Raw genomic sequence first — 23438 nt, 5'->3', positions numbered from 1 at the left:
GTCACTGCTCCCTGGGTTCCCACTCACTCAGGGATGCTGACACCGGTGGAATCTCAGCACAGCTCAAGTAAGAAACCACTCAGGTGACCACTTTGGGAGGTCCCTGCTTCCTCCTGGCTGTCTCCTTGGGAGCACACTGACCCACACCCCCACAAGCCTCTCTCCTATTGGACAGTCAACAGGGATCGATGGAGTTTGAAGGATCCTATCCCACTAGCAATAAATAGTTTGGGGAATAGTTTTGGGTTTGGCAATCCTCCTACCTCTACCTCCCGAGTACTGGGATTAAAGGCATGCACCTGAAATACTGGCTGGGACTTTCCCACTTGATTCAGACATGGATGTTTCACAATTTCATCCAAAATTATTTCTCCCCTGCATCAATGGTTAATATTTGACCCATGAGGTTTAATATATATTCATGCAGAAACTCAAAAAAGTTATTTGCAAGCAGATGGGGGGGGGGAGAGAGAATAGGTTTGCCAGGGTATCTGAACACTGCAAAGGCACTCCAGATGCATGAGCCACTTTGCACAACTGGCTTTATGTGCGTACTGGAGAACCAAACCCTGGTTATTAGGCTTTATGGGAAAGTACCTTAACCACTTAGCCATCTCTCCAGCCCCAGAAAGAAAATTTTGAACCTCAGCTATTCCCTGTAAGACCTGCTGCTCCTGCAGCTCTGGAAGGCTTTCCATTTTTCAGGGGTTCTCATTACCCAGTAATCATGACATGATAGCCATGCTGCACACGTCTACCTTATCACAGGGGCTGTAGAAGAGTTCCAGGGCACTTCATATATGCTCTACAGTGTATCTCCATTTCCTAGGATTACACATTTTTTGGGGGGGGGGTTCAGGGTAGAGTCTCACTGTAGTCCAGGCTGACCTAGAATTCACTATGTAGTCTCAGGGTGGCCTCAAACTCATGGCAATCCTCCTACCTCTACCTCCCGAGTACTGGGATTAAAGGCATGCACCACTCTGCCTGGCAGATTACATGTTTTTGCAAAGCCAGAACTATTCAATTTGACATGGCCTGCTCTAGTAATTTAGTAATACATTGTGAGGCTTTAAGTCACAGTGGACAATGCCACTTTGGTGGCACTAATGAATGGCAGTGGCTGTTTGTGTGTCCAAATTGTGAGGAAGCGGCAATTTAAATATGAGTGTTAAATATGACTGATAACCTGACAATCAGCTCCAGGGATCTGGCGACAGTCACTGAAGACACCCAAAACACAGCAAAGCAGGAAATGAGAGATTGCAGAGGGCTCCCCACTAAAGTAGACTTCTAGCACACCTTCCAAGGCTTAGGGACCATTGTGGAAGAGGAGTAGAACGATTGTAAGGGCCACAGACTGGGAGGGAGTATTCTGGGGCATTGTCCACTGCCCCCCACCAAGAGATTCACCATTACATTCATGACCCCACAGTGAATATCAATAGCTTCACTGAGGAGAACCCTCAGTGGAATGGGGAAAGGTGAGGGGGATGCTCCTTAACATTACACAACTGCTACAGAGTTCAGGATGCTCCTCTACAACCTATGGGCTACATAGAGTCAAGTAAGCCATCCAGTCCCACCCAGAAGCTTCCTCCCGGATGGCGGTATAAGAGGTCTGCCCACTATTCTCTAGCAACCCAGCCAGAATATATTTTTCTCTTTTATTTGCAAGCAGAGGAGAGAAAGAGAGAGAGAAAGTGAGACCCTCAAACTCCAGACACATTAGCCACTTCGTGCATATGACTTTACATGGGTACTGGGGAATCGTATCCAGGTTGTTAGGGTTTGAAAGCAAGTGCCTTAACTGCTGAGCCATCTTGCCAGGCCCCACCAGCATTTTTTTTTTTATATATAAGCCTTTCCCCCTGCTCTGGCTACATGAGCTTACAAGCAGATATAACCTGAAGACAAAGTCTGGATGATTCGAACTTCCCCACTAATGACCACCACTCCAGCCACTCTAAGAAAAAAAATATCCTGCCGGGCATAGTGGCGCACTTCTTTAATCCCAGCACTCGGGAGGCAGAGGTAGGAGGATCGTCATGAGTTTGAGGCCAGCCACGAACTCACTATGTAGTCTGTGTGCCCCAGGATATTTTTTTTTAATATTTTTATTTATTTATTGGTTTTTTTGAGATAGGGTCCTACAGACTCTAGCTTTTTGTCATAGGTACAAACTCCAGTCACACCTTCAGGCTGTCCAGTGGAACAGCTTGTGGTCTAGGGCTATAGGCCAGAAGATTGCTTTCCATCACACATATAGGTTAGTGGTAAGGATGGAGGTGGCGGCCACAGGCGGTAGAGGAGGTGCTGGTAGTCCTGCTGGCTCTTCTGCAGGCCTGCCTCAGGCGCTAATCAGTAAGTTGAGTCTCAGAGGACAGAGGGTGAAGACAAGGAAGGGCAAGCTCAGGTATAGCCCTATGGTGAGAGAGGGATTGTGGGTGGAACTTTAGGGGATGGGCAAGCCCTAACTGCCAAAGGCAGAAGTTTAACTGCCATGATAGAGTCCAAACCCTGAAAGGTAGAGTGCTGTAGCTTGCAATTATGATCTTTACCTCAAATTTTCAACAATTCAAGCTCTTGAGGTAGAAATTCCAGTGACCATTCTCAGGGGTCAGGGCAGTGGAGAGACGATGCCACAAAAGCCAGCTCTGTTGTTCATAGACACACAGCTCCAGATAGGCAGGAGGAATGTGTTCAGAGTTCAACAGGGCAACTGTCCTCAACAAAGGTGCTTACAGTGTGCCCTGAACCCTCTTCCTGGGCCTACTGCAGCCACAGTGGAGATGCACAGATTATGCCAAGAGGCTTTTTAGATTCCCTTAACCCACAAGTGCCCCTCAGTCATCACCCATGGATATGTTAGAGTCCTTATCCTAGGAGGTTTCCTTGCTTTTCAGTCTAGCTGCCAACCTAGTGTTGTGTCTTAGGCTCTCTGTTGGGGTCAGGGCCTGCAAATAATACCTAATGTGTAGGTAGTTCCCGCCACAATCAAGAAGCTACCAACCACTTGAAAAGCATGCACTAACATGCGTACCCACTTATTTCCAGCCAAGTTTGATGTTTGTTGGGGTGACTGGTATGATTTAGAGGGTGCCCATGTGGAAGAGGAGCATTTGATCACCCACTGTTTGATTGCTGTTCCACATTGTTTATTGCAGCCATATCAGCACTTTGGTTAAGTGGGTTCTTAGGGGGCCCCATTGTCTGGGCAGCAGAGGGCAATTACATGCATGGAGTCCTTTTGCCTGTGGGGTGGCGTTTCTTAGTTAGGCAAGCATTGATTGTTGTAATGACAGGGAGATGTTGTTCAGGGCTGGCCAACCTCAGATTTTTTTTTTTAAAGAGGAATAGTGAATGTTGGGGTGGGGCATGGCATAACCCAAGGGTACACAGGCTTCAGTGGTACCTCAAGCCAGAGCCTTTCTCTTTCCAGCTGCTTTAAACATGAGGTATGGCCCTTTGTATTCAGACTACTCTCTCTTATTCAACTATTGCAAATTTGCAAGGACCTATTTTAACTGGGGACCTTTTCCTGTGGCTCTGAACACTTTTTGCCTTTAAGGGGTGTTCTCTAGTGAGCATGACATATAGCATGATGCCCATATTCCACAGGGCCCAAGAGAGAGGAGTTCTAGGAAACCGTTCATGTAGGTTTCACTCTATATCTGCAGCCACTGCCCACGATTACACTTGTATGCCAAGCCAAAACAACTCAATGGGAATTGTGGGCTGGAGAGATTGCTCAGTGGTTAAGGTGCTTGCCTGTGAAGCCTAAGGACCCATGTCCAACTCTCCAGAGCCCACAGAAGCCAGATGCACAAAGGTCAGGCAAGCACAAGGTTGCACATGCCCACTAGGTAGCGCTAGCATCTGGAATTTGATTGCAGTAACTGAGTCCCGGGTGCACCAATTCTCTCTCTCTCTTTCAAAATAAAAAAAATAAAATAAATTAAAAGGCCATTAGTGAATATTGAGGTGGGACATGGCATAACCCAAGGGTACACAGGCTTAAATAGTACCTCAAGTTAGAGCCTTTCTCTTTCCAGCTGCTTTAAACATGAGGTATGTCTCTATGTGTTCAGACTACTCTCTCTCACTCAACTATTGATGGAACTTATGGATTCATATTTCATGAGTGGTAAATATTACTGGCAGTAACTTGGGGTTTGGTTGGTTGGTCCACTTCCTTAGGAATGCAGGCTGATTGTTTTCCTCCTGTAAAGCGTGTCCTCATCTTCTCATGGACTTGTTTCTAGGCAGGGCTGGCTTTTGGTGGGGTGGCTGGTGTTATTTTCTCTCCTGGGGGCAGCCTCATCCCCACTTTGGTTGGCTAGGCTATTAGTTGGGGGGGTGCAATTATAGGAATGGAGCCACATCTGTGATATTTGTGCCTGGCTGGTGGTGCTTCTTCTTTGAACGAGCATTGTTATTGCACTGTGATGTAATACAATTGTAGTGTAATGTTATTGCATGACATTGCCAGGGTGAATTTGTAAAGGCTGGCAAAGCTAAGGTCTCTTTAAGGGAGACAGTTGAAAAGCAGTGATTATCATGTAACCCTGGTGTGCATGGGCTTCATCTCCAGCCTTAAACCCTTTTCCTGTCCCCACATACCCATTTTACCCTCTCTTCTTCAAGGATAACTGGATTTTTAAGACCATATCCCATTAGTGTTGACTAAAAAGTTGGCGTTGGGGTTGGGGTTGCTTTGGCTGGGGTCCACATTCTTGGGAATGTTAGCTGACAGCTTCCCCCTTTAGGCAGCTAGGATGGTTTACGCAGTTTCATCAAAAGTGGGTCTCTCTCCTGCTCAATGGTTAATGATTGACATATGAGATTTTGTAGGTATCCACACAGCAAAATTTCAAGGTCACGTATTTTACCTGGGGGGCTTTTTCCTATGGCTCTGAACACTTTTTGCTTTTAAGAGGTGTTCCCCAGGGATCATGACATACAGCATGATGCCCATATTCCACAGGGCTTAGGAGAGAGGAGTTCTGAAACTGTTCATGTATATCTGCAGTCTATATCTTCAGTCACTGCCCACAATTACACCTGGATGCCAAGCCAATACAATTCATTCTCGCATTACCCTCTCTACCTAATAATACGTTGTAAGGTTTCGGTCACACAGCGCCACACTGCTGGCGGTAATTGGCGGCATGATGCTTTGATGGAAGGATCTTTGTACCTCCTCCTGCAGCAACCTGCCAGCCTGCTGGATCCTGTACATGAAATGTCTCCTCCTCCCACATACTCCATAATGAGATGAAAATGCTCAGAGGTCAAAACGATTTTTGCTGTGCTTGTATGTTTCATCTCCTTCGTGACAGTCGTGGCTTTCTAAAGAAACAGGAGGATCTTCTAGACGGTTTTCAGCCCCAACATCCTCATAAGACAGTGCCTCGCTACTCAGGCACATCTGTACTAACCCCATCTGAAACTACTGAGCCCTTATTCTTTCCTTAAAGGGGAAGCTGCCCACAAGGCCGCATCACGCTGTCACCATACCACTCTTCTGACAGGAAGAGGGAAAACCCCAAACCCAACAACCAGCAAACGTCTAGGAACCTGTGAGTCCTCTGGGTCACCAGAAAGCTCGGTGCTCAATAGGGACAAAATCCACCTCAACCAGGCCATTACATACATGGCACAGGGACTCACACAAGTGGCAAGAGTCCACTTTAATAATTATTCCTAATATTGTGTGACTTTCAGACAACTGAAACTTCTTGAAATGCACACAATGGCCTGGTTTTTGTGGTTAGCTCACCCCTCACACTGAGTGCCAGGGAAAGGGAAGTTGAGGTTGCAGTCATTAACTGAGCGGACACTGGGGAACTCCAGTCACAATGTCAACAAAACTGCCATCGCCATGGAAAATGGCCCTTCACTGGCCATGGACAAAGTCCCCTGATGCCCAGTTCCTAACTGGAGGATGACAGGCTATATGTAATTAAAACCTAACTTCATTGATTAAAGATTTCTGGAAACCTTTGTTCCTCCTGCTGATGAGTGAGGGGCTAATTCTTTTGCCCTTCAATCAGGACTAGGCTTGTTACTTGCTTGACCAACAGGGTGTGGTGGAAGTGGCCTGTTGGGACATTCAAGAATGCAAGGGAAAGTCACAAGCAATGTCACATGTCCTTCCTATGTCTTTAGCACTCTCATTCAGAATCTCCGGAATACCATGTGGGAAGCCCGATTCCTCTGAATTCATCATGCAGGAAAGGGTCCAGTCAGCAGCTCCAGCTGAGCCTGGCCTTCCACACACTTCCACGCATGTCAGCTTTCTGAATGAAGGCATTCTGGACCCTCAGACAACCCATTCTCCAGTCATCTACTTCTCTTGATAAGAAAGGCACAGCAGACCCAGCCCACTAGTCCTTCCTAAGAGTGTGTGAAATGATTGTTTTAAAATTAAATTTTAACTTAACTGCACAACAGATACAATTTTAGAGTGACTGGATACTGATTGAATGATTCACGGCATCAGGTGCTAAGGCACTTACGCACATCTCTCTTTTGAGAAATCCACACTCAGGCTTGGGTATGATTTCATTCTTTCCTGGAGAGCCTCTCCATTAAGTCCTATGCTGCAACCTTTGTTAAATTTGCTCCTTATAAACCCTGAAGCTGCTGCAAACTGGCTCCGTGTGACCCCCCCTTTCTGTGGCAAAGTTAAGCACCTGCATTTACCCTCATGGATTACCTGGGAACAAGCAAACCCTTGGGCTGCACTAACGAGTTTTGCTGAAATCCTTCTTTTGGTCTTCCCTAAGTACTGTACGTGTACCACACACTGGCTCACATCTCCCCCAACCAGTTAATGTGACAGTGGGGTGCAGTGAAAGAAACAACCAGTGACCCAGCACTGGGTCTGGGACAGAATATTGAAGTGAGGGGGGAAACCTAGGATTACTGAGGACCTCATGAGTCCTCATAAATAGTGTCCTTCAACAGGGCCCTAGACAGAAGACATAGTATCCAAGTAAAGGTTCTTTTTGCTGGTCTGAAGGAGAAAGTTCCAAGAGCACCAGGTATTTCATCCATTCTGTCCATGACTCTGTCCAGGGAAGGGCATTGGTCAATCAGTGGGGTTTGATTTAAACATTGAGGGTCTCCCCAATGTACTGTGGCTGCTCTGGTTCTGGTCTATTAACCTAAGAGTCATAGTATTTCTGCAAAACCAAGTCTTTGTGCTTTCCTGGGGTCTGAGCCCACCCAGTACCTTTCCCCCCAAGTATTCCAAGATGGTGACTGCTGACCTACCACCCTCCACCTGGGAAGCTGTGGGTGGCAGAAAACAGGAACCTGGTAACTTCACGTCCTGAGCACAGTCTGCTCTCAACTGGAATCTGCTGACTCCCATCCTGAGTAGGGGCAGGTAAACAAGCTTCGACCCATGTCATAGGTGGCCCTGTCTTGGACACTAATGCATGCCCACTAATGGGGTCACATGACCTTCCAAAAGTGTTTAGTAACTCTGGCCAGCTTCCTGTCATACGCCTTAGGATATTTCCATACCCAGGAGATCACACAATCACAGGAATAAATAACATCAATGACTGCCACATGTGTTAGGCTCTACCTCCTCTTGGAACAACACCTTACTGCTTTCAAACAATTAGTTTTGTTTGGGATCCCTCGCTTCCTGGAAATAGAAGCCTGGCACTCACAAAGAGCTCATCTGAGATGAGCCTCTTTCCAATGCAAAGCTGGCATGTCACCAGGCAAACCACATGTAAGGCGCTTATTGAAAATGTGCACCCCCTGCCCTCTTGCTTTAAAACTCAAAGTTATATTTTCAGACTCCAAAACTAAAGGACACCGGAGCATCCTGCTTGGCTGTAATATCTGCTAAGTAAATTGAAGTCTCCTTGGTTCCTTGAAACAAAAGGGAGAAAGTAGGGTCCATGACTGTAAATCTAGAGGGTGTCTGAGGCCCAATGTGAGAGCACCAGGGGATTACGCTCAGCTGTGATTGCTCGGTTTGTAGCTCTGACCTCACCATGAGCCCCTGTGAGGGAACAAGAAATTTTGTGTGTATATATTGGCTTGGCCAAGCTGTCTGTTGCCCATGTTGAGCAGGGAGCTATCTGGTGACCTATTGGATCCACAGGTCCCTTGCTTGATTTGTGGTTAGAGTGTTTGGAGATATTTTGTAAATCAAAAATAAAAGTAAGTGAAAAGTACAGCCAGTCTCATGGCCACCTTTGCCCTTGTGGAAAGCCTAATGACTCAGTACCTGGTCCATCATGCCACTGGACTGAACGCCACCTGCTATGTCAAATCGGCTGATCACCGCCTCACAGGAATGCTGGTGGCTGTGAAGATTATGACAAATGAAGCAAAGAATCTCTGCAACATTTATTCCAAAGTTGGGATAATGGAGATTTTGAGACACAGCAACATATAAAAGTTTTTCAGATTCTTGTAACACCTCATTACCTCCCTATCATCGTGGAATACATGGAGGGAGGAGAGCGAGACAGTGGATCAAAGGGGCTGGCAGGATACAGGAGGAAGAGGCACAGAGGATAATTAGACAAACTGCAGATGCTATGCATTACTGCCTGCACCAGGGCATTAACCACCATGACATAAAAACAAGCAAGGGCAATGCAAAAGTCAGTGATGTTGGCTTGACCACTAAGAGCAATCCTGATAAGGGGCTTCAGAGAAGCTGTGGAATTTGCTCATTTGGTGCCCCAGAGAACTCTTCTGTCTTGGTCCCTTCAAAGGGAAAAGTTTAGGCCAGGACGTGGTGGGACATGCCTTTAATCCCAAAGGTAGGAGGATCACTGTGAGTTTGAGGCCACCCTGAGACTACATAGTGAATTCCAGCTCAGCCTGAGCTAGACTGAAACCCTACCTCCAAAAACCAGTGGTGGGGGGGAAAGTTTCACTGAGCTAAAAAGAGCTGATCTGCACGGGAACCTATGAGCTTCCACATTTTGTTGCCAAAGATGTACAAGACATCATAGGTAAACTATTAACAGTTGATGCAGGGGAAAGACCCACCTTGTGTGAAATTATCAAACATCCCATAGGACCATGTGAAACAGACCTGAACCATCCTTACCCCAGCTTATTGCTTGCTGTATTATTATCATTCATGAAATATGACCTTAATAAGATCCAGAAGTTGTTGCCAAGAAGAGAGTATCATGGGGCTAGAGAGATGGCTTAGCCGTTAAGCGCTTGCCTGTGAAGCCTAAGGACCCTGGTTCGAGGCTTGATTCCCCAGGACCCACGTTAGCCAGATGCACAAGGGGGCGTATGCATCTGGAGTTCATGTGCAGGGGTTCTGGAGGCCCTGGTGCACCCATTCTCTCTCTATCTCTCTCTGTCTCTTTCTCTCTCTGTCTATTGCTCTCAAATAAATAAATAAAACTAAACAAAAAAATTAAAAAGAAAAAAAGAGAGACTATCATGAGTTCATGGGGACAAACCTGATGATAGATCTGCAGGCAGGAGAAGCACGTAGGCATGAGGTATCAGAGATGCCCAGGTACCATGTGGTGGCATGTCCCACTTCTGGTAATCACTACCCTGATCTTCTACCCCTTAAAAGGAGAGTAAGTTTGCCATCACTGAATTTCATCATCTTGTTTTTTGAAAAAATACATACCCAAGGAAGAAATATCATCAAGCAAATGTGTAGAATTACCTCCATGCCTGACATTGCCCTAGTCTGTCCAAAGAGTACAGAGAACCCAGCCAACACAAGTGGGGCCCGGGGAGAGCACTGCTCTCAGTAGAAATAACTCTCTACACTGGGTTACCCCGCAAAGGAACAATTGCAAGCCCACCAAACTTCACCCCTTGCTAGAAGTAACTGGGGAGGCAGATTAGGGCCTTCTCAAGCCTCCGCTGCTGCTTGTCAGGCCAGTAATCTCAGCCATGATACTGCAACCAGGTCACTCCCCTGAAAGCCTCAGAGATCAGCCTAAACTAGTCTCCAAACCCTCCTAGAATGACCATGAGGAGCAGAGGTTCCTCTCCTTCCCTCCCCTTCTCTTTTTAGAGATCATCCGTTATATATGATAAAGAGTAGGTAACAGACACTCTGAGCATTTCTCCATAAGAGCCCCCAAAGAGCATCAGTAATGAGATGCCACTCTGTGAGACTACTGCTGCCCTCAGCCACTCATAGGAAAGCATTTAACAACAGCCCGGCCGGACAAGAGGCAGGAAGAAACAGGGTCCACAGTTTTCACACCGTTGAGAAGCTGGTTGATCTGACATGACATGACAGGACTGTGGCCCTGGGCATTGTCTGGAGGAGTTCCAGGCCCAGGCATTTAAAGGGATGACTTATGCTGCTTGCCCCTATGGCAGGCCCAGGTATGGAGACCCCGACCCACCTGGGAACCGCTGACCTCAGCACTGTGGATGCCTGTGATGGTGTCGATCAGGTTGTGTGCCTCATCGATGATGACCACCTGGCCCTGCAGCCGGATGCCTGCAGCCTGTCGGGTGGCTGCGTGCAGCAGCATCGGGTAGGGCAGCACAACCAGCTGCAAGAAGGAAGGACCATAAGGCAGTGGGAGGCTCTGCAAGCAGATGGCGGAGGTCTTATCCTGCAGTGACCCTGGCCAGCCCATTGAGGTCTTATTAATTCTCTTTAAATTTTACTTATTTATTTGAGAGAGAAGGAGACAGAGGGAGAGAGAATGGGTGCACCAGGGCCTCCAGCCACTGCAAACCCCAGACTCATGTGTCACCTTGTGAATCTGGCTTATGTGGGTACTGGGGAATTGAACCTGGGTCCTTAAGCTTCGCAGGCAAATACCTTAACCACTGAACCATCTCTGCAGGCCCTCACTGAGTTCTGAAGGAGCTGTTTAATTTCCTGCACAGACCTCATGCAGGGGTACAGAAGCCAGAAAGCCAAAGTCTAGTGCCAGGCTTGAAGCAACAGACTTGGGAAAACTCAGATGTTCAATGTAGGATTTCAAGCATGGAAAACCTTACTAGAGCTGACTCAACTCTTAGAGGAACTGAGGGTGGGAGGGAGTGAAGCCCCTACAGGTGAGCCTCATCTCAGTCCCCACACTGGCCCTCTGCTCCCTGGTTCTTCTTGATGGTGAAAACCAGTGGACACCAGAAAGCAGCTCTGGCCTCTGGTCCTTGTGGGACTACTTCCAAGGCTCTGAGACTTTGCGGAGGTTGACTGGCCTCTGTCTCCCTCATTACCGCAGTGTCTGCCTCTGCTAAATGGGCTTGGCCAGCTCTCAGGTGATGAGTGAGCAGGGGAGGGGTGAGGGCAATATAAGTAAATAAGATACAAAAACTACTTGAGTTATGTTATCAGGATTTTCCAACTCAAAGAATGCTGATAAACAACACAAAAATAGAAAACTAGAAACCCAAAGCCCCAGTTCTAGGATGAGCTCCATCCCACACAATGAGGAAAGAGATAAATTGTTTGTCTGGTCCCCAGTATTCTCATACGGAGAGTGTGGCTATTTGAGTGGGCTGTATAAAGGCAAAAATAAGTTGAAAGGTACTTGACGATATCAAAGTCACAATTCCAACTCCCATATACTTCTCCATCAACAGTTATAGCACTAACTCACAGGCATCGTGAGAAGCCTGTGCCCAAGGGCACCTCCTCGCTTTCTCTGTGAGCTCCCAAACAGGACAGAGAGGTGTGTCATCAGCTCGCACAGACTGCAAGAGCTACTTCCCATCTCTCCGGAGCGCTCACCTGGGCTGCAGGGATGGCAAGGCGGCTCCCAAAATAGGGGCAGGCGCACGCCTCCTTCCCAAGGGTCACGAGCTGCTCCATGTCCTTCACCTCCACCAGGATCTCATCCCGGAGAAGCTGCATCTGTTCATGGTTGTAGAAAGGGCAGGTGGCCTGCTCTCTTGCCTCCTCTTCTTTGGCCTGTCTTCCTCAGCTCTGTTTTTCTTCTCTGTGGTGGTGGGGTTTGGGTAGCAAAGACAGGAAGGAACACGGCTGTCTCTGCCTCAGGAGTAGGTGCAGTGATGCACAGACCCATTCCCATGAAGAGGGTTAGCCCCTCAACACTGTCCATGCAGGCACAGGGAACACTCATGCTCTCAAAGACCCTGTACAAGCTTGGGCCTGGGCCTGATCCCGACTCAGGAAGGAAGAAAGTTCTTTTCCAAGGAGGGGCCTGAGGGAACCTGGTCTGCTTGGACACTGCTTCTGTTTAACACACAATCTTTATGAACATATTCCTGGTCTACTTCCCCTTTGCACCTCAGTCATTTCCTCCTGCCTGGCCCTGCCCAAGGCCTCACAGGGTCTGGTGTCTACCGTGTTTGCTTCTCTGCATCTCCATGCAATGGTCTTTGATAAGCTGCACAGAGCCCAGGTTCTTCACTTGTTCATTCACACAAAGGTTCTAAAAGGCAGAAGAAAAGAAGAGGCAAAGAAATGGCTCTGCCTTTTGTGCATGTAAGGGAGGCCTTCCTCTTCTGAGCATGTCTCAGGCAAACTGTCTCTCTCTAGTTGGAATAAAACTTAGTAGCAGAGGCCAGTAAGCTAGAAAAGTGATAGAATGGAAAAAGAAAGGGAAGAAGGGGGTTTTTAATAGGATAGCATTGTATGTATATAAGTGGAAGAACAGATTAATGTGGGTGGAAAGGCCTAAGTGAGGTCAGGGAAAGAGATTGAGTAAAAGAAAGGTGGGAGGAAGGCTAATGAAATTATAAGGGAGTATGAATAAGTTATATGGAAACCTACTTTTTTGGACAATGGAAAAACCATACACCATAGATTATTATTAGAAAATATTCAATGTCAGGGATGGGATAACTTCCAGTGAGCCAGGGAGGTCCCTGATGCCACCAAATCATTACAGGCTACAGCTGAGGCTTTTGGTTTCTCACATACTTGGGCTGCAAGGTCACTTAGAAATCCTGCTGGAGCTGAGCTGAAAACCTCCTCCATATAGACCAGCTGACAGATAGCTGGAAAAAGCTACACTGCATGCAGTTTAATGGGAGAGAGAGAGATTACCAGTGAAGATACTCAGCAGTGGACATTGCAAGCCTTAAATTGGCCAGCCAGGCCAAATGAGCCAACAGGTACAATAGTGGCATGTCTGTTATGGGAGAAACTAATCACTCCCTAATTGGATTGGTGGCCCATTCCATGGGGTAGGGGAATACATACCTGATACTGAAAATCTACAACAGGGGAAGTTATGAGCCTAGGGGTGTAATGTCTGCTGGTGTCTGACTAATTGTATATGCTATGCTCACCAAACTGCCTGGTGAGCATTTCTCTTAATGTTCATACCCATATATTAATGCTACTTTCACTTTTGGTTAGAGTAGCTTCTCTTTTCAGATGGCAGTGACCTTGGGATGACTCAGAAGACACCATAGTGCTGGAAAGAAGTGACAGAGGAGTGCTCAGCACTGAAACATCCTTAAGGTTCAGGGTCTATTGCAGAAGAGGTGGTGGAAAGAATGTAAGAGCCAAAGGAAGGGTAGGATTCCTTATAACGTGCTCCTCCAGACACAAAATGGCCTGGATATTCATGACCTCACAGTGCCTAACAACACCTATGTAAGACCATCACAATAGGAAAAAAAGATCATGACATCAAAATAAAAAAGAGATTCATTAAGTGAGGAAGGGGATATGATGGAGAGTGGAGTTTCAAAAGGGAAAGTGTGAGGAGAGAATTACCATGGGTTATTGTCTATAAATATGGAACTTGTCAGTAAAAAAAGTTTTAAAAACTTGCCTTGCCCTAGTCCCTTTCCACCTGCTCACAACATGGATCCTTACGGCTGAGGCAAACTAAACTACTCTGCTGCCTTCTTCCAATTATGAAAATTGTGTGTTTGATTTACTGCATGAAACTCATCTCAGCATCCTTTCTGGTCTGAACCTGCTGTCTCTACATGAATCATCTCACTCAATTTTCTGTCAGTCAGCACTGGGTCAAGAAGGAAAGGTTCTGTATAAATCCTTTACGTATTTATTGTATTATTTTGAAATTTTTCTACATTGAGTCAAGGGGATAATCATTAACCTATTTAACCATAAGATTTTGCTAGTCTGTGGGCTGGGAGTGCAGCATTCTGCATCTTTCCTACCTAACTGCCTGCTTTAGAGGATGTGTCTATGACATCTTTCAGGTCTGACAGCCTGCAGATTACTGGTTAAAACATGTTCTCCTCTTCTGTGGTCTCTAGGGCTGGTTGAGAGAAACAATGAGATGTGCAGCTATCTTAACAGAGCATATCGACAAGCGTCTTTCTGAAATGAAGGGATAAGGTAACAGTGCTGGTTAAGCACATGCAAGTGACCCAGGGTGCAGCCTGTCTCTCCTCCTTCCACAAACTAAGACCAGAGAAGGGACTATGTTCTCAATGTCCAGCCTGCCTCCACCTCACCATGTTTAAACTCCTGGGCCAGGAGACAGGTCAGGGAGCTGGGCAGCTTAGACATGTCACCTGCACTTGCCTTCTGGGAGCCAAGGGAGACTAGCTGGGTTTCTTTGCCAAAGGGGCTCTTCAGCACTTCATGCACAAACTGGGCCAGCTGTGAGTGGGTCCAACTACAGTAATAAATCTGGTCAGAAAAATGAACGAATATTCAGACAAGAGACTCGTCTCCACACACCCTGGCATACAGTGGCCTCAGAGAGTGCGGCAGAGGGAGCATGGCCCTGTGCGCACACCCGAGATGATGAGACATCAGCTCACATCAGGCCACACATAATGAAGGCTAGGGACTGCCCATGCCATCTGTGGTGCCATACCCAAGGTCCCACTCCTCCCACAGGCACACTCGGCCTCTAGTCCAACCACACAGGAGGGCTCGGGGACTTCAGGACAGCAAGTTTCTCTGAGTGATGATTCTTAGTGTGCCAAAGACCTACAACCCTAGAGAGCAGGTGGGTGGATGCTCACTAAGGGAAAGGTGAGGCTGAGCTGGGCAGTCTCTCTACACTTGATTCAGCAGAGTGAGAAGAAAAGAGAAAACCAGGGAAGACACCTATTTCCAACAGAAAAGACAAGTCTTGAAGGAAGCCATTATTTTTCAATTTGAGAAGTGCCACAGCCATAAGAAACTTGTGACTCTCCATGCAAATGAAAATATGAGCAAGCAGAGTAGAACAGCCTCGAGGGTACAAGAACAGGGGCCCCCTGCTTGGCCCTCTCTGGCCTTCTACCACTGTCCACTGGAGATGGAAACCCCGAGTCCTTGGTCCAGAATGGCTGTCCCATGTGGGCTTCAGAACAGGCCCGGGGCGTCCCTCAGCAGCCCCAGCCCTGTCTGTGGGTCTGCGAGCAGACTTCTCAGGTGAGGACGCCTCACGGACAGGAAGCTCAGGAGCGTGTGAAGCATCTCTCGACCTCTACTGGAGGCGGCCAATCCTGCGCTGAGACCCTTGCACACAAGTTCCCCAGTGTGGCCATCTTACCTTAGTCACATGCTCCTCCTCCAAGTCATCTTCATCCCCTCTGGAGGAGAGAGACAGGACACAAAGAAGCCGTCACCCAGCGAGCTCAACGCTGGGCCCATCTGAGCTGAGCGCTGAGCACGGGCTGAAGCAGCACGGCCCATTTCCCCAGAAGCCCACAGGGCTGACGGGGTAGCTTGATCCCCAAAGGCAACAGAGGGACACCCCACAGAGGAGGCTCTGCCAACACCTCACTCCTCAGTGCTCCCCAACAAAGTCTGCGCCCCGGCCTCCACTGCTACTCAGGTCTGGGAAATGTGAGAAGAAAGGAAGAAGGGGCACAGGGTCCCCAACCTACTTCTAAAGCAGGAAGCCTGGAATGAATGGCTGGCCCTGGACTGTCAGACTCCCCTCTACCACAGCCCGTCCTACCACAAAATGGCCCCTCTCCGTTTCCTAGGGGATTCCCCCCAAAATCACCTGGGGGCCTTGACACGCTCTGTCTGCACTGTTCCCTGTCCCACTGCTTTCTCAGCACAGAATCTTTACTCTCCACAGTCACTTCTAGTTGGTCTGCAGCCATGACACGCCCACTTGTTACTGCGACACCGGCTCAGGCTCACTCACAGTGGCTCGCTCCTGCTACGTCGCCTACTATGTGCACAAGGCAGGAAGCGAGCCTGTCAGCAGAACCTCCATGCTCACTGCCTGAGCCACGCCGCCCTGCCCAAGGTAACGAGATGATGTCACTTCTGACTAAAGCTCTTTCTTCTCAGTGCCTCAGCTGGCTCTCCCAGCACAAGGCAAGAGCCCATCACTGGGCTTGGAAGGGCAAGTTCAGCTAATGGTGTGCACCAAGGATCCAAGAATAGAAAAATAAATTGTTTGCCTTCTAGTTAATTTTTTAAAAATAAATATACAAGAGCTGCAGAGGTGGCTTAGCGGTTAAGGCATTTCCCTGCAAAGACAAAGGATCCGGGTTGTGGATTCTCCAGAACCCACGTTAGCCAGATGCACAAGGAAGCACACACATCTGGAGTTCCTTTGCAGTGGAGGGAGGCCCTGGCGCATCCATCTCCTCCTTCCCTCCCTCTTTGCCTCTTTCTCTCTCTCTCTCAAATAAGTAAATAAAATATATTTAAAAATAAATAAATAAATATGCAATTGTCTTGGTGTTTACCAAGGTTAATTACAGGGTTAACTTCATGGCTAGTAAATACTTTTATGATAAAAGGCTTGGATTTTAATCATTTCTCACAAACTGGACCAAATCAGCAGGATGTAGGTGAAAGGCCAGACATGTGGAAAAAATACACAGTGAATAAACTACTTTTTTTTTTCCATTTGAAACAGACCCTCATTATGTAGTCCAAGCTGGCCTTGAGCTCACAACTCTCCAGCCTCAGCTTCCCAGTTGCTAAGATTATAGGAGGGTAGTACTACTCCTCTGTAAGAGCAAAAGTTTGTATTTGGAATATGTGGTATCCATAGAGAGGCTCATGTCTCTCTGGAAATGCCGGGGAAGCTAGACTGCAGGATTCATGGTTCTTGCCCAGGCTATATAACACACTTGATTCCTCCAGCTTTAGAAAGCCACTTGAGTGCTTCACCTTGTGTGTGACCCCTGGGGACACTAGGGAGGAAATGAACACTGCAAAGCCACCTAGGAGGCAGCAGAGTTCAGGACCCCTCCACCACCTCAGGCAGGGAAAAGTGTTCTTGTCATGCCAGTCCTGACCTCTGTACACACAGGTGCCTCCTTCCCCGCCATCCTCCCCATCCTCCCTTCAGGGACATAGGACGGGTTTGCGTGATGGAAGAAAAGGCAGAGGAAACTTTATGAGAAAGGAAAAAGAGCTAATAATGGAAAGAATACACTCATGTAGCCAGATGTTCTCATCTCGAACATTTTGAGCAAAAACAGGAAAAACCAGCCCCTTCCAGTACCCTACCAGTCCAGCCCAGTGGTTCAGAGCTCAGCTCTTGACCTTGGCTGTCACTAGCAGTACTGAAGATGACATGGACAAACGCTGAGCACATTCTGGGTGCTCTGATGGCTGAAGGACCTTCCTAATGCCAGAACTGGAACATGTCACTTCCTAGCTTAATGCTTCCTCAGGGTCCAGCTGCACCATGACATCGGTCTTCAGTCAGACCAATAGAAAACTGCCTCCTGTCTTCACCCTGGCCTCTCTCTTTTCTTCCATCCCTCCTTTTGTTTTGGCATGTGGACCTTCATCCTCTCCCTCAAGCACATACCCATTCCTATTTGCAACCTGTCCTGCACATTTTGTCCCTGACTAGAATTCTCTTTCCCTTGGCTTTCCCATGGCTCTTTCTTAACATGTCCGTTCCTTTCTGACCTGCTCTGGGGAGTTACAACCTCACACACTACACACTGCACCATTTCATTTTCTCTGCAGCAAGCATGCTGGTTTCAAAGGGGGGCTCTACGCACAGTCACACTCACATTCTCACCGTGACAAGCAGAGCCGTGAGACCTGCCTAAGCAGAGTTTCTATAGACTCATCTCTCCAGGACCCCAGCTGGGAAGAGGTCTTTCCTACTTCCCCAGAGGCCATGCAAGGACATATGTCCAATACTCTCACTAAAACCTGTGGTCACAGCGACTGTCTGGAGTGTAACTTCAAGCCACAGCACCTGACTGAGGCTCAGCTGGAGCAAACATTCACGGGCACAGGGATTCACGTGGGAATGAGTCTTGGACCTTGGGAAGGGGTTAGGTGAGCCAACAGTGGCCACACTCTGCCTGCCTCCTTTCAGGGTTGTCTGGTTCCCAGGGTGCAGCTCATGAAGGAGAAATCTGCACGTCTGGATCAGTACAGCCTCACAGCGACAGGAGAGCTCAGGTCAGGGATTCCATGAGCTTGTATCACGCGCTTCACACGTGATAGGTTTGGTGATTGGGAACATAGGATCTAGAAGCAGACTGCGGGTATAGGCCCAGCTCCTTCCCTTGTGTGCCCATGGCCTTGACCACGGGCACAGCACCTGGCTGGGCCACAGGCTCCTCAGCTGCCATCACTGAGCTTCTGTGAGCAAAGTCAGTCAACGCACTCCAGAGGAAAGGGGCTGGCACAGAGTACAGCCAACCATGGTTGTCACCAGCATTTATGACTCCATGGACGACCCTGACTTAGAGCAAGGGGCAGGCGGGTGTCAGGTCCTCCCATCATGCTTCAAGGGGTCTCTGGCTGGGGAAGAGAGCATGGCTGTGCAGCGCCCCGCACAGCAGTCTCACCTGCCGGTTCTCCGCTCCTCGTCGCTCTCATATTCGGCCAGGAGCAGCTGCTCCTCCCCAGACTCCAGCTCTTCCCGCTGCTCGGCCCCTGCTCCCTCAGCCAGCATCTCCCTGCTGAGGCGCAGCAGAGCCTCGGTCTCCTCTTCTTCCCGCCTCTGAGGAGAAGGAGGGCATGTGGAGAGAGGAAGAGGTCTCAGCCCTGGAGCCCCCAGCTGACTGTGGCACAATGGCTCCCAGCAGAGCTGGTGCCAAGGAAGAACACCAGATTCGGCTGGGAGCGTGACCTCGCTACTTGTGTCAAGGAGGAATCACTTCCAGGCTCACAGCCTCTACCACTTAAGCTTCCTCACTACTGGATGAGGATGGCATGGCCAATGGGGCAAGAGAGGGGGATCTGGCACCCTGGTCACTCCCCTCCTTCTCAGGCACCAGCGCCCTGCCTCACGTGCCCCAGCCCCCGACACACTCACCTGGCGCTTGGCTGCATGCCTGAGCCTCGTGTCATGGCTGATCTGCTGCAGACGCTCCTCTCGCTGCCTTCGCTTCACCTGCTCCTCCTGAGGGGCAGAGAGAACAATGAAGGAAACTTCCACAGACAGAGACACCTCAAGCATTTTTCAGACAGCTGCCTGCTGAGCCAGTCCATTCCAGTTCACCTCTTCAGGCCTGACTTCACTGTTCAATGTGGGAGGTTCTGACCCTCCCCTTTCCAAAGGCACACAATTAAGAGCACCCCTCAATCGAGTCTACAGCCCCTAAGCCACACCACGAATGATGATGATGGCGTTTCTTCATCAGGTGAGTGACATATGGGGCCCCCAGTGAATATGAAATGGGGCAGGATTGCATGATCTGCCCAAAAGACAGCTAAGACACCACACCCCGAACTGAAGCTGACAGACACACAGAACCAGGGACACTTCAATCTTGGAATTAACCCAAGATCATCCCTGAAGCATGTTCCTCCTCCTCGCCTCCAATATCTCACCTTCAATCTCTCCATCAGGTCCCTCTCTTCTTTCTTCTGTACATACTGGGTGACCCAGTCAGGTTCCCCAGCAGCCTGGGGGGTGTTGCAGGGTTCTTGGCAGGAAGATGAGGGAGATTGGTGCAGGTCTTTCACACCACATGAGGGGCTAGCTCCAGATGCAAGGAGACATGTCTCTGCTTGCAATTTCTTCTGTTCAAAGTCACGGAGCCAGGAGAGGGCCCCACAAATAAGACTTAAGGACTTTCCCTACGGGGAGAAGAAAGTGCAGGACAGAAAGCAAAACTTCTCAGATGACTTTTCCTCAGTTTAGTAAGGACTTCACTGAAGCACTGGCTCTGAGCACTAGAGGGCGTTCTAAGACCATACAGGAAAGAAATGAAGAAATTAGTAATAAAATAACCAGTAAAACAGGAAGATGGCAGAGGTTTTGAACATTATGAGTTCTAAGCCAGCCTGCAACTACATAATGTATTCCAGGTCTACCTAGAAAAACAAAAACAAAACCCACTGGGCTTGGTGGTGCATACCTTTAATTTCAAAACTGGGGAGGCAGAGGAGCTCAAGGCCACCCTGAGACTATGTAGAGAATTCCAGTTTAGCCTGGGCTAGAGCCAGACCTTACCTCAAAAAACTAGAAAAAAAAGTGAATTCCAGGTAAGCCTGAGATAGAGTGAAACCCTACCTCAAAAAGGGGGGGTTAAAATTACCCCCCCCCAAAAAGCCTAGCTGAGGACCAGCATTCATCTCTTTCTGTTTCCTCGCTGTGGATGCAAAGTGACCAGAAGTTTCATGCTTCTGCTGCCATGATGTCCCTACCATAATGTACTATATCTTCTTTTTTTTAATAATTATATTTTAACTTTATTTCTTTGTTTGCAAGCAGAGAGAGAGAGAGAATGGGCATGCCAGGGCCTCTAGCCACCAAAAATGACCTCCAGATGCATGTGACCCTTGTGCATCTGGCTTACATGGGTCCTGGAGAATTGAGCCTGGGTCCTTTGGCTTCGTAGGCAAATGCCTTAACCACTAAGCCATTTCTCTAGCCCTATATCTTCTTTTTTTTAAAATCATTTTTATTTAGTTATTTGAGAGCGACAGACAGAAAGAGGAAGAGAGAGAGAGAGAATGAATAGGTGTGCCAGGGCCTCCAGCCACTGCAAACGAACTTCAGACGCGTGCGCCCCCATGTGCATCTGGCTAATGTGGGTCCTGGGGAATCGAGCCTCAAACCTGGGTCCTTAGGCCTCACAGGCAAGCGCTTAACCACTAAGCCATTTTTCCAGCCCCTACATCTTTTTAAAAGAATTTAATCGCATGTGTGCTCATGTGTGTGGCCATGGGTTCCTGTTACTGCAAAGAAGACCAGACAGATGCATCACTTTTTGTATCTGCCTTTGTGTAGGTACCATCTTCCTGCCTTCACACTGTATCCTCTTGAACTGTAAGTGAAAATAAACACTTCCTTTCTTAAACTTCTTCTGTTAGGCATTTGTCAAAGAAAAAAAAAAGCACAGGGTATAATAAAGCCATCTTACCCATCACAATAGGGAAGCATCAATAATAAAAAGACTTAAATGAAGACACAGTTGCTTAAGCTAAAACATAGAAACAGGCTCCACAAGTATAAAGAGCTAATGTGGATAAATTTGATTTTACGAATTCTCCATATTTTGCTGAGGAGTAGTTTTTACAGCATGGGTTGTTTCTCCTCAGGACTGGCTCTCTGTGCAAGGCAGGCATGCCTCGCTAGGGGTCATACTTCTGATAGTGAGTCTGTTCATAGAAGAGTGAAATCGTATGCTGGGATGACAGTCAGTACACTGCAGCCAAAGCTTATCAAATTTAACTCTCTTGGGCCCTGTTCAGAGGTGGCAAGGACCTTGCTGTGAGCCAAGCCTCCTGTGAGGCAAAAGCAGCCATCTTCTTAGGCTCGGGTGGCTCAGCACAGCCATCAGGCCCCAAATGACTTTCTCAGGGTCCTTAACTCTGTCTGGCTCTACCTACCTCCTTGGAGGACATGTGCATGATCAGAGTGTGAACTGATCAAGTTCTGTGAAAAAGGTACACCTGTGTCCTAGATCCTGCAGAAAGATTGACTGACTTCAAGTTCATGCCTGTGGAGAGCAGGATTGTTATAGATTCAGATCAAAACTGGATATCATTGACTGGGGTAAGTAGAGCTGTGTCAAACTAGATTAACACTGCCTCACAGGGATGCTGGTGGCTCGGAAGGGTCTAAATAATGTAGAAAGGAACTTCCATTTTATTGTTTTTATTCTTTTTTTATTTTTTTTTTCAGTCCTATTTACTAGAAAAAATGGGGTAGGTGAACAAACGAGTTTTTTTGGGGGGGGGTAAAGGTTGGGTTTCTGTGGTGGTTTGATTCAGGTGTCCCCCATAAACTTATGTATTCTGAATACTAGATTCTTAGCTGGTGGCAGTTTGGGAACTGACGCCTCCTGGAGGTGGTGTGTTGTTGGGGACAGGCTTATGAGTTTTATAGCTTCCTCTTGCCAATGTTTGGCACACTCTCATTGCTGTTGTCCATCTGAAGTTGGCTAGGATGTGATGTCCACCCTCTGCTCATACCATCATTTTCCCCAGCCATCATGGAGCTTCCCCTCAAGTCTGTAAGCCAAAATAAACCCTTCTTTCCAACAAGCTGCTCTTGGTTAGGTGTTTTCTGCCAGCAATGTGAACCTGACTGCAACAGTATAGTTGGTACCAAGAGTGGTGTCATTGCTGCTTGAAACCTGACTGTGTGGCTTTGGCCTTTTGGAGCTGATTTTCAAGAGGAATGTGGAAGGATTTGAAATCTTGGCTTAAGAGACACCTTACAGTGCTGTAAGTACATCTTGATGGACTATTCTGGTCAGAATTGAAAGACCTGCGTATAGTAAGAGATATGGACTATGAGGTTTGGCTTACAAGGGGAAGAAAGAGCTTTGCTTGGACTGGGCTAGAAGCAGTTTGTGTGAAAGGCTTGCTGTGATGACTGTGTCCTGAGAACTTGTGCAGGGTTGCATGGTATAGAAATGGACTGGTGTGAGCAAAGGGATATGGCACTGAAAAAATGAAATCTTTGGGCCAAAACTTCTGCTCTGTCAGCTGCAATTGTATGACAGAATACAACCATTGAGATTGGGCCAGCTGACCTGCACTGGAACAACAGAAAGAATGCAGTCTTTTGAGGGAGCCTGAATGCTCAAGGAGTGTCCTGTTCTTCAAAGTCTGATTTATTTCCCCCTGGATTAACAAATTGGCAGCCTACCTGGTATTATGGAGTATAAGAAAGGAAGGAGGGAGAGGGTCATTGAATTTGAAACACAGTCTTGTGTTTTGAAAATGGCCATGGGCAGTGTAAAGCAGGATTGCCTGCATAGAGACCCAAAGAAGCTATGAGGATGCACCATGGATTGCAGTGGAGACCCAGTGGAGAGGCCAGGACAATGATTTGGCTGCTAAGGAGGGCTACCAGCCCCAAATGAAGTTTTCCAGGACTGTGAGTAGCCTAGCTGGAGGAGCAGAATTGGAACTTTTTGCTAGTTAGAATTATCAGACTTGGAGATTTGTTACTGACTAGAGTTGTTAGACTTGGAGCTACAGAGTTTAGTGTTTCCCCTAGTTGTTTTAAATCTTGTATTGGCTGAATATTTCTTGTGCCCAATGCCATCTTTTGCAGTGTGTTTATTCTGTGCTGTTATGGGCTTGGGGAGGAATTTTTTGGTATTATGGCTCAGTTAAAAGATCTTGGACTATGAGGATGTTTGAACAT

General features: G+C 47.7%; 2 protein-coding genes across 2 annotated transcripts in view; both read right to left on the bottom strand.

Annotated features, from left to right (window-relative positions):
• Positions 1–10154: 10154 nt before the first annotated feature.
• LOC123458656 (ATP-dependent DNA helicase DDX11-like) lies at positions 10155–11873 on the bottom strand. Its single transcript, XM_045143505.1, has 3 exons — positions 11726–11873; positions 10380–10532; positions 10155–10253 (listed from the first exon to the last, which is right to left on the bottom strand). The coding sequence occupies exons 1-3, from the start codon at positions 11846–11848 to the stop codon at positions 10155–10157; spliced, it is 375 nt and encodes a 124-aa protein (XP_044999440.1). The 5' UTR covers positions 11849–11873.
• A 408-nt stretch (positions 11874–12281) lies between these two features.
• The window catches only part of LOC101595332 (putative sperm motility kinase W), a 48126-nt gene continuing 36969 nt past the window's right edge, over positions 12282–23438 (bottom strand). Inside the window, exons 2-8 of the mRNA XM_045143504.1 lie at positions 19661–19909; positions 19143–19229; positions 18673–18827; positions 15432–15471; positions 14398–14575; positions 13163–13176; positions 12282–12389 (exon numbers count right to left, since the gene is read on the bottom strand). Of these exons, the coding sequence (XP_044999439.1) occupies positions 12282–12389; positions 13163–13176; positions 14398–14575; positions 15432–15471; positions 18673–18827; positions 19143–19229; positions 19661–19909 (831 nt within the window). The remainder of the gene's footprint in view (positions 12390–13162; positions 13177–14397; positions 14576–15431; positions 15472–18672; positions 18828–19142; positions 19230–19660; positions 19910–23438) is intronic.

The sequence above is a fragment of the Jaculus jaculus genome, chromosome 2 (assembly GCF_020740685.1).
Source record: "Jaculus jaculus isolate mJacJac1 chromosome 2, mJacJac1.mat.Y.cur, whole genome shotgun sequence".
Taxonomy (NCBI): Eukaryota; Metazoa; Chordata; class Mammalia; order Rodentia; family Dipodidae; genus Jaculus; species Jaculus jaculus.
This window is presented reverse-complemented; position numbering and strand designations above follow the sequence as displayed.